The 11,248-nt window shown below is 34.8% G+C and overlaps 2 protein-coding genes across 2 annotated transcripts; one reads left to right on the top strand and one right to left on the bottom strand.

Moving 5' to 3' along the window:
* Positions 1-1,948: 1,948 nt before the first annotated feature.
* Positions 1,949-2,772, top strand: LOC124373810 (translocon-associated protein subunit delta-like). Its single transcript, XM_046832144.1, has one exon. The coding sequence runs from the start codon at positions 2,194-2,196 to the stop codon at positions 2,707-2,709; it is 516 nt and encodes a 171-aa protein (XP_046688100.1). The 5' UTR covers positions 1,949-2,193; the 3' UTR covers positions 2,710-2,772.
* Positions 2,773-6,200: 3,428 nt separating this feature from the next.
* On the bottom strand, positions 6,201-8,207 carry LOC124373812 (phospholipid-transporting ATPase ABCA3-like). The gene is made up of 2 exons (XM_046832147.1): positions 7,991-8,207; positions 6,201-6,413 (listed from the first exon to the last, which is right to left on the bottom strand). Exons 1-2 carry the CDS (start codon positions 8,168-8,170, stop codon positions 6,234-6,236), a joined length of 360 nt encoding a protein of 119 aa, XP_046688103.1. The 5' UTR covers positions 8,171-8,207; the 3' UTR covers positions 6,201-6,233.
* Positions 8,208-11,248: the final 3,041 nt, after the last annotated feature.

Genomic DNA, 11,248 nt, shown 5'->3' with positions numbered 1-11,248 from the left:
ACACACACACACACACACACAACACACACACACACACACACACACACACACACACGCACGCACGCACGCTAGCCAAGCAGAAGACTCCGGTAAAAGTCTTGCTTGCTTAGACGATATGTGTTTTCTCTCTCTCTCTCACACACACACACACACACACGCACGCACGCACGCTAGCCAAGCAGAAGACTCCGGTTAAAAGTCTTGCTTGCTTAGACGATATGTGTTTTCTCTCTCTCTCTCTCTCTCACACACACACACACACGCGCGCGCGCGCGCGCGCTAGCCAAGTAGAAGACTGAGATCGTCGTCTTGACTCGACAAGAATGGTTCCCTAAACCATTCACCGTCGACTTAAGCGGAACAACATTGACATCTACAAGGGCGCTGCGTTATTTGGGAGTAGTAATCGACGAGGAAGCTGTCTTTCCGAGAATACCTAGAAAACGCGTGCACAAAAGCAAACAGGGTAGTGTCCAGCTTGTTGAGGACCATGGCCAACACGATAGGACCTCGAACCAGAAAAAGGAGGGTTGCTCTTAGAGGTAGTCCACTCCATATTGATATACGGATCGGAGATATGGGCGGATATCCTCAAACAGAAGACCTACCGGCGCAAGATAGCAGCGGTGCAACGACGAGGTGCGCTCAGAGTCACCTGTGCCTACCGCACGATTTCGGAGGCGGCTGTACTGGTATTGGCGGGAACCACGCCAATCGACTTGCTGGCATTCGAAAGGGCGAAGCTCCACGACGCCAAAGTAAATGGTGACAACTCTGAGGAGGCAAGAACGGCAGCAAAAAAGGAAACGCTACGTGAGTGGCAGGACAGGTGGACGCTGGGGGAGACGGGCAGATGGACGGAGCGCCTGATTCCTAACATCAACGTCTGGATCTCTCGAAAACACGGGGATACGGATTTCTTCCTGACCCAGCTACTGACGGGACACGGACAGTTTAATGCCTATCTTTTTAAGATGGGTTTGTGCATCACGCAAACGTGTAAATACTGTCCAGACAAGATCGACGATGCCGAACACACGTTCTTCGAGTGTGTTCGGTGGAAGGACTATAGGAGCAGCATCGAAGAGATCATAGGCACCAGGCTGTCCCCCTCAAGCTGGTGACCTATATGATTGCAAAAGGGGAAAACTGGTCAGCCGTTGCAGCCTACGCGCAGCAGCTTCTAAAAGACAAAATTGCAGAAAGGGACCAGTAGCCAGGAGTAGGCGTCGTGAGACGCAGCACGGACTGGATTGAAGTAATGCTAACGCGGTTCCAATTCAGTCCTCTCCGTACCATCTACGGGGAAAAGGGGAGAGGAATGTTTTTTAGTGGGTAGGAATCCCACACTACCGACATCGTATATCTGCCGTAAGATGGGCGGTGGAGTTTAGCGATGGCGGTGTCTTTGGAAGATCTTTTTCGTACCTCTATAAAAAAACACACACACATTAAGATAAATTATGTATTTTATCTTTAATGGTTAAACCCTATTGTTTGTCTAATCGTATGTAAAAACTTACATCGACTATATAAATATTTATTTTTAACGTGCAGTTTTAGTCATACATTTAGGTAATTGAAAGTGAATGTAAAAATTTATAAATTTCTTAGTCCTATGTAATATAATTTACACTAGTTGTGAGTTTTTTTATACTTTCTAACTAACCATTTCCCTAATCTCTTTCAAAGTTACACTATAATAGTTAAAAAGAACATTTACTATTCATTCACCATCACATTAATATATAATTTAAAGATTTTCCATATACAAAATTCTGTAGTAAAATGTAATAGTTTGTCAGGTAATATTAGAAATATTATCAATTTTGTTACATATGAAACAAAACACTTTAATTGGCAGTATAAAATCCAAAAAACTGCTTTAGAACGCATCACAACTTCCTCCTCCATGTGGCCAAATCATAGCTTCGTTTTGCCAACTGTTTACAAATTTTCAACATATGACACGGCTATCGCTACAGCCTAGAAAAGCAGAAGCTGCTCACGTATGACCGTTGTTGTGTGGTGGTTTGGTTATGTGAATAAATTAACAAATTGAACTCTAAAGTTAAATTAGTGATTTAACCAGCTAAAATCATTCTTTGAGTAAGACTTGTTTGTTATTGTTTTGCGGACTGTTGTATATCATACTTTGATAATTTAGTCAGGGATAAAAACCTACATCAAGAAATGGAAACTATAAGGTTTGTACTTGCTGTGTTTGCGGCCTTTCTGATTAGTTCAAGTTATGGAAACACTTGTGTTAAACCAGAAGTTACTGCATCTCAGTATACTACACAAGATGCTACAGTTTTAACCAGCATTGCTTACGTAGCAGAATTTAACTTGAAATGTGCCAATGGTGTCAAAGGTATTCCCTTATATGCAGAAGTTTCTGGGAAAACCTTGCCTGCTGCAAGAATTGGAGATGACAATAAATATCAGGTCAGTTGGACTGAAGATGTGAAGAAGGCCAAGAGTGGAGATTACAGCGTAAATCTCTATGATGAAGAAGGATACGGAGCTTTGAGGAAAGCAATGAGAAGCGGTGAAGATCTCTCCACAGTGAAGCCTCTGGTTACTATTGTAGTAAACTACCCTGGGGCGTACCAAGGACCATGGGTAAATTCTGAATTTATGGCTGCTGTTCTGTCTGTTTTAGTTTGGTATTTAGCTTTCTCAGCAAAGTCGAAACTTCTCTCATAGCTCAATAAAATAATTTCATTAAATTAATTTAATAGTTTTATTTGGTTTGTTAAAATTCTTTACTTTTTGTATTATTTTGACTGTTGTTGATATTTTTGGATTTGACATTTTTATACGAGTGATAGGCTAGGTCTATAATTTATTAATAAAATAAATCCGAACAGAACAGTGTTTATTTATGTCTACCAAACTGTCGAGATAACATTAATTAAATCTTGTTTCACTCTTAATTTTAGAATAGGCCTAATTCTGAGGTATTAGGCTACTGGATCAATTTCAATTAAATACTTTTAAATAAGTTCGGGTACTTTAGTATTATCCGGAGGGCCACTATATTTGGAAGGGGTTTTCTTACTGTGAAGTTAATAAAAGCTACATTAAATTAGAAAGAAAAGGCTATTTTACTTAATGTGAAAATTGCATGTCATAATGATGATTGGTTCACGTTTTCTTCCTCTCAAAAGGAAGTGATGTTGGCGAGACTATTATTGTTATTAGGTTTAGATTAGGTTATCATAAATATGTTATTAGTAGAGGTTTAGATTAGGTTGTCATAAATATGTTACTAGTAGTACCAAATTTAAAGATAACGTTTATTAGCTTACTAGTGCTTACAATATGTGAGCTTGAATTTTGATACTATCTGGAGAAATATTTTTCTATTTTCACCAAAAGTGTGGGGTGGCGCCAAACCGAAGTCTGCACTGATGGCCAGGGTCATTTCCAATTGGTACTTTCCTGACATAAGATCACGGTGGATGATGTGGGGTCGGGAAAGTACTGAATGGAAATGCCTCATCAGGCTTCGTTGGCGACTTCGGCACCACCCCGCACTTGTGGCGATAAAAGAAAAAACACTCCTCGAGATAGTACCTACATTCAAACTTAGATCAAGTGAGTGCCTCTTAACTTTTTACATCTGTAATACGTATGTACCTACTTACATACTTGTACCTACTTATATAGCCTAATAACAAATCGTAGATAGGGACAGAGTAGCCTTTTTCCCTCAGAAATTGCTGCTTTTTAAGTGGTTGAAAACAAGAACTGATTGTCATAATGACATGTGATTTTCACATTAAGTAAAATTAGGTCTGTTTTTTCTAATAATGTCATTTTCTTAGGTTCCCAGTATGAAAAACAAAAATAGTGGCTTTCAGATAATACCATAGAACCAAGCTTTTTGATACAACATAGTAAGAATATATAACAAAACTATGTTGCATTCAACTGCAAGGGTTAAAAGTTTTAAGCTTACCTAAGCCAACTACTTGATTGTTGGACTTATTCAAGGGCTATCCAGCCTACCTGAGAGTATTTTTTATAATTTAACACGTTCACAATGATGGCTTATTTTTTCATAAAAGATAGTATGAGGTATTTATGTAAGCGCGAGATCAAATTTTTAAAACTCACCAAGAGAGACAAGCAATAAAAATGCAATAAGGAGATGTATAGCAGTGTGTATACCCCATTGGGTACATGACGGCAGTTGTGAAAGATCGTGTGTACCCAATGGGGTATATGTGTTTCCCCGATGGGGAATGTGTTAACTGGGCTGTAGTATAATAAGCGGCCACCACAACAATCAATCATCAAGAGTTCTGAGTATCTAAAGTACCGAACAATAAAGACCCAAAAATGTTGAACTAAATTATGATAAATATATTTTAAATACTTAGTACAATTTGGGTATTATTTAAAAAGGTAATCATTTAATGATTAATTAAAAACTATTATGAACTTAAAAGTGTAACATTCAAAGCAGTGTAAAACTTACTTCTTACTGTTTTAAAGGAAACGTGTCTACTGATCACATGTTCATCGCAATTGTACTTGCAGCCGTTACTCAAATACCAAATAAATGATTTTACTTTGTTTTAATTAATTTTAAACAATATAGTTGTGTAATACATTTAATAAAACTGGCAATAATTAATTAGTGATTTTTATTCAATAGGACTGACTAGTTTAGTTATTTCTAATTGACAATTTGGATTCCTGATTTAATTGTTCTGGTGGCTTTTTTATATTGCAGCATTTAACTGTTATTTGCGATAAATTTTTTAAAAAACTTACCTAACCTAACTATCTGACTGCCGGATCCACCAGATGGCCAACCACCCTACCCAAGGGCTGACTGGAAAATCTGAGAGTCAACCATCTTAAATTTCTTATTTTCCACCATGGCTTCCTTATTCCATGTTTCCTCACCCTGAATGTTCCTTTATTAGACCAATTGGCTTTCTTGCTGTATTGGTGACGGTTGGCTCTCAAGTAGGTGGTGTCTTGTGTAGAGCAACATTTTTTTAGTTGTGTTTGAAATTGGTAATGAATAGAAAAAGCAAATGTTGAATTTTAAAATGAGTTACAAATGGTTACCATTTTACTGAGCAGTGTTTATGTTTAGAGTAATTATAAAACTTTTAAATTGTATCTAAAGTTGCAATAATTGGGTTTGTTTTGCCATTATTAAAAGAAATTAAGACTTCTAATAACCGTTGAACTGTAATTTTGCGTACATAACAACTTTGAAGTTTAGTTACTTTGTTGTGAAGATATTTTAAAAGTATGAAACCAACCAAACCTTTGTATGAAATGAGTAACTGGTTACTCATGTCATGGCGACCGATTCTTGTATACTCCTGACTTACCATAGTGGTAAGAAGATTGTAACAGTTTCTACAAACTAACCTAGAGTGTTCCATGTCTCTTGACTGCTGAGATATACTGCACAATGAATTATGGGTTACTCGTATCACACACATATATTTCTATACAAGTAACCAGTTACTTAAATAATGTTCATGAAATTCCAATAATGCAGTGAACGTGTTAAATGAATTATTTTGATTAATAAAACTGATAAACAACCAATTTCTTCAATAACTAACCATAAAATATTTTTATCTTCTGCCATGACATGAATTCACAATTTTTGTAAATTGATAAAAGAACTGAAAATATTGTTGGGTTGGAAAGGTGTTAAATGGAGATAAAAGCTTGAGAAGACATCAATAAAATAACACCATTATTTCGACTTTAAAATAGTATCCAGGTGATATTTTAAGTGAATTTCTTACAGTGTAGAACAAATAAGTCTACACTAGAATTAGATCTTTCGACAAGAGCAAGATGGTGAAAGTAGTAATAACTATTGTTTATTAATATCATTTGAAAGTGCAACTTGGAATTTTCTTGCATACCCTCTAATTGAGACATTAAATCATCCAAATTTATATTGATTTATAATGAAAATTAACATCATATGAATGATGTTTTCATTTCCAGTTTGTGTTTGAAATAGAGGATGCAATGTGTTTTGCATAGGTTTTAGAAGTCTTTTCTGAAATAAAAAAACACAATTTAATGTTTAAATCAGTTTAATAGCATTTCAAAAGGTGTTTACGAGTTTTAGAATAAAAATGACAGTGCTTGTGTAACCAGAGTTTGAAAATTACTACAGGTAAGAAAATAATATTTCCAATCTTACATATGAACATAATTTATTTGTCCAAATTAAATTAGATTATAATTTCTGGCTTTATATGAGTTTTAGCAAAAGAGATGAATACTTGTTCTAAAGTTGTATTGCCAAGCGCATAGGATTCTATTACAGGAAATGATTTTTTCAACTGTTCCATGGTACCAAACAACTGGGAAAGTTTTATGTTCTCATCTTTAATGTGGAAGTGAAGTGCTTTCTGTAAAAAGGTACAAAACATATTCATTAAAACAGGTTAAATTACAACAACTTCAGGCAGTTTTACTACTGTATTTAGAGTTTAACTCTTAATATCATGCTGACAATTGTTTTTATTTTTATTTAGCATATTAATGGCATATTCTTATGTAGCTAACATAATTAATGTAGAGTCATCATTTTACTTGTATGTGACACCTTCAATGTGTAGGTTGTGGGTCACTCATCAGCATTTTTGAATGCTCTGGTATGCATGGGTGGGGAATGAAGGTCATGAAACTTACAAAGTAATCGATTCCACCACGCACAACACTCCGCTTTTGTCTACAGAGCCTAATCAATCAATAATGACTATTTACACATTCATGAAGAATGGTTATGTAGTCAATGTAAACGCTCAAATTAATGAAATATAATTTTAGGTTAACAAGTTTAAAACCATAAATGTAAAGAGGAAAATCTGTTTGAATTAAAGTCAATAAACATTCCATATTAGACAAATATTATAAGGTACAATGAAAGAAAGCATTAAAATTAAGTCTTATGAGCAGGTAAAAACAGTGTCATAAGAAAACTCGCTGAAGCTAGATATCGTGGTCAGTCTTTTCTTGAGATTTTTGTTTTTTTTTTTCTTTACCACTAAGCTCATACTGAAGTGGTGTAGTCAAGTGTTAATAATGGGGCACTTTTTATACTAGTACATGTCCACAATATCGCCAAATGTATGCCTGCATACCATGTGCGTACATGTCAGAACTTGTCATATAAAGGTTTAAACTTGTAGTTTAATATTATAAAGGGGTTACATAGAAAAAGAACTTTAAACATTTAATGTTACAGAAGGTTACAAAATATTATGAACATCAGGGAAAGAATTGCATATTACCTGTAGAGATTGGTATGTGGAAACAATTGGATCAGTGTGTCAATTTGTAGTATATAAGTTTATTTTCATACAAATATATAATAATTTAACCATAATACTAATAATAAAACTAATATGAGAATCTTAAAATAGTATATTATTTTTGTAAAATTTGTATAAACAAAGTGACAACTCACAACATATGAATGGGTTTAGTCTCCCATCTAATGTTATTGAAGTTTTTGGTTTTTCATTCTTAGATAAATTAATTTGACACAGAGGTTGAGTCTTCTTTATAAAAGTTGTACCGTTTTGTAAAATTGTAATAATTTTTGTAAATTGACAAAGTTTCTAAGACTCGGATATTTACTAATTTTCAAATTGGATGATCTCTACTTATTAGCACTAGTATGTAGCTTATTAAGAAACTTTGGAGCCCACTGCTCCTCAAATGAATTTTATAGTGGAATATGGCAAAGAACAATGATTGTTTACACCATTCAAAAACCACCTGGAGACTGGGTTTTAGTTTTTATTTAATCTCTGTCGATACAAAAACACAAATTCAAGGGTTGGACACCACATGATGCTACTAATTTAAGGTCAAGGGAACGGCAAAGTAACCATTGTTCTCTTGGAGACAAAAGTATAGATATATTTGGGGAATTGCCTCTACTGATAAAAATTAAATTTGAAGCTCAATATTCCCATACCTTATGTTGATCTTTCAATTTCACTCTTGAGAACAGTTTGTACATTTCAGCCTTAAGCGCTGGAATCATTTCCTGCAGTTCTCGTACGGTATGTAGCACAAACAGCACTGTGTAGCCTTGTCCAAACTTTTTCTTCAAATATTGTGTGTTCCCCAAGCAAACCAACTGACCATCCACCATGATAGTCAGTCTTCCGCACAGCGCCTCGCACTCCCTCATGCTGAAAATCAAGGTAAATTGTTATACTATTACTGTAGGCTATACACGTTAACAGGAACTCAGAGGAGTATCAGAGTTAAAAAAAATCTTTAACTTCAATAGCTGACGTGATTCAAGTTGAGTTCCAAAAAATTAAACCATTTTGATATTGCTTTTCCAGTTTTAGTTGACTGTGAAATAAGAGGTGCTGTTTAAAATGTGATGCAAATTAATTATTTGTATTTACAACAGATTTGTATTTTCGTTTTAAATTCGGACTAACCAAAACAATTTTTCAAATTATATAGACCATAATACTCTTTTTGAGTTAAAAGTTAAATTTAAAAGGTGGTAAAAGATTTACCATAAATTGTTTTAAAAAAGGCGGCCATTCACATTAGTACAACAGTTTTTTCTTTGGTATTGAATATATATATATATATATATATTATATATATATATATATATATATATATATATACAGGGGTGCTGAAAAGTCCCGGGACGGTCTAATAACTTTTGAACTAATTACAATATAAGAACCAAAATTTACATCAAGCTTTTGCTCATATAAAACTATTATTTTATGTATTTCACCATGATATCCTGCTTATGGGAGACGTTCCCGCTAGGGGTTGGTGAAAATTCTTAAATAGAAGCATAGGTCGAGTCGTACATCAAATTAAAGCTCTTTTAATTAGAAACATTTTGGCGGAAAATCTGACGTAAAACAGTTGACGCATTACAAAATGGCGGACACTCAAAGATTATAAAATACAGAATTTTTCAAATGCAAAACATTCTGGTTGTTAGAGAAAACTGAGACACTTAAATCTTTTATTTTACTTCTTTTACTTCAAATCACTTACCAAAACAGTTATAACAAATGTTCAAAGTGTTTGCCTTCAGTTTGCTGACAATATCCCAATCGATTGTAGAAACGCGCTGATAATCGTCAGTGCGATTGTTTAAAGCTGTGGACAGGAACACGCTGAGCTTCTCTTACAATACGGTTTCTGAACTCATCCAAATTTTGAGGTTTTTGTTTTAAAACACTTTTTCTTTGAGGTAGCCCCAAAAGAAGTAGTCTAAAGGGGACAAATCTGGAGAACGGGCAGGCCATTCTATTGTTCCCCTTCTACCAATCCACTTATGTGGAAAGACATTGTCTAAAAAATGTCTTACATGTACGCCATAATGTGGAGGGGCTCCATCTTGCTGAAACCAGATATTTTCAAAATTATCACCGGAAAACACGTTGAATTTCAGGAATTATCTGGTTTTGGAGTAATGCTAAATACACTGCAGAGTTTAAATTTCCCTCTACAAAGAATGGCCCTACCACATGCTGCCCCACAATACCGGCCCAAACATTTAACTTTTCTGGATGCTGAGTATGTGTTTGTATCATCCAATGTGGGTTTGTATCGCTCCAATAGCGGCAGTTGTGGCGGTTTACTGTTCCATTCAAGCAAAGTGTTGACTCATCAGTAAATACAATGTTTGCTACAAATCCCAAGTTTTCATTGATTTTATTCATCATAACTTCGCAAAACTCGATTCTACGATCAAAGTCGTCTTCGCTTAGTTCCTGCACCAATTTAGCTTTATATCCTTTGTAACTATTAGTTTTTAAAATATCTGAGACTGAATATCGACTAATTCCTTGTTGTGCTATTGAGACAATTGATTCATGTGGGTTCTCAACAAAACACTGTAAAACGTCTAAAGCTTTGTCCTCATTGGTCGCGGTCTTGGGCCTTCCGGATCTAGGGAGATCTGCAATGTTTCCTGTCTGTTCAAACCGCTGTATTGTCCTTCCCACAGTAGATTTTGAAATTGGAGGTCTATTGGGAAAAGTATCATTAAACAGATGCCTTACCTCATCACATGATCTAATACGGTCACCAAACCTGCGCATCATTAATAAAGTTATTCTTTCTCTCTCGGAAAGCGCCATAGCAAAATAAACTAGCACTACTGAAACTACTTGCAAAATTAGGGCTTGAAGACTTCTAAGTGACTGAGTTGATAAAACAACTGTATCTGTCAGCTGGCAATTTCATTGTTGTCTTTTTTGGTCTTGTTTGCTCCAGCTGATTACCTTCCAGATAAGGAAGGTAATAACCTTACCTGCTGATAAGGAATTTCCAGATAAACAATGCGATTATCAGCGTTCTACAATCGATTGGGATATTGTCAGCAAACTGAAGGGCAAACACTTTGAACATTTGTTTATAACTGTTTTTGGTAAGTGATTTGAAGTAAAAGAAGTAAAATAAAAGATTAAGTGTCTCAGTTTTCTCTAACAACCAGAATGTTTGCACTTGAAAAATTCTGTATTTTTATAATCTTTGAGTGTCCGCCATTTTGTAATGCGTTCAACTGTTTTATGTCAGATTTTCGCCAAAAATGTTTCTAATTAAAAGAGCTTTAATTTGATGTACGACTCGACCTATGCTTCTATTTAAGAATTTTCACCAACCCCTAGCGGGACGTCCCCCATAAGCAGGATATCATGGTGAAAATACATAAAATAATAGTTTTTATATGAGCAAAAACTTGATGTAAATTTTGGTTCTTATATTGTAATTAGTTTCAAAAGTTTATTAGACCGTCCCGGGACTTTTCAGCACCCCTGTATATATCGTTTTTTATATATATATATATATATATAATGATGACCACATATATATCGTTTGCTTTGTTGTCATTTTCTCTGCTTTATTCATCCAATAAACTGCCGGAGTGCATGATCGTGCTGATCTTCCAGTATAAACTTATGGAATATTCTATTTCAGAGTCATTATAATATTATCTTATATTTTTATCAATAGTATTTTTTTATTTTAGAAGCTGAAAGATTCCAAACCACAATGTGGTTTAACATTATTAAAAACAAATTTCAGTATCTTTTAAACGGTAGACAAATTGGTTTTCAAAATTTAGGTGCCTTGAAATTTTTATCTGAAAAAACTCATCTAGACCATAAAAACTGGTAGGTGATTTAAAAGATAAAACTTCCAATATTCAAAACATTAAATGCATGGTATTACACAT

This window comes from Homalodisca vitripennis, unplaced genomic scaffold (assembly GCF_021130785.1).
Source record: "Homalodisca vitripennis isolate AUS2020 unplaced genomic scaffold, UT_GWSS_2.1 ScUCBcl_6475;HRSCAF=13700, whole genome shotgun sequence".
Taxonomy (NCBI): domain Eukaryota; kingdom Metazoa; phylum Arthropoda; class Insecta; order Hemiptera; family Cicadellidae; genus Homalodisca; species Homalodisca vitripennis.
The sequence above is the reverse complement of the archived record's forward strand: the minus strand, read 5'-3'. Positions and strand labels throughout refer to the sequence as shown.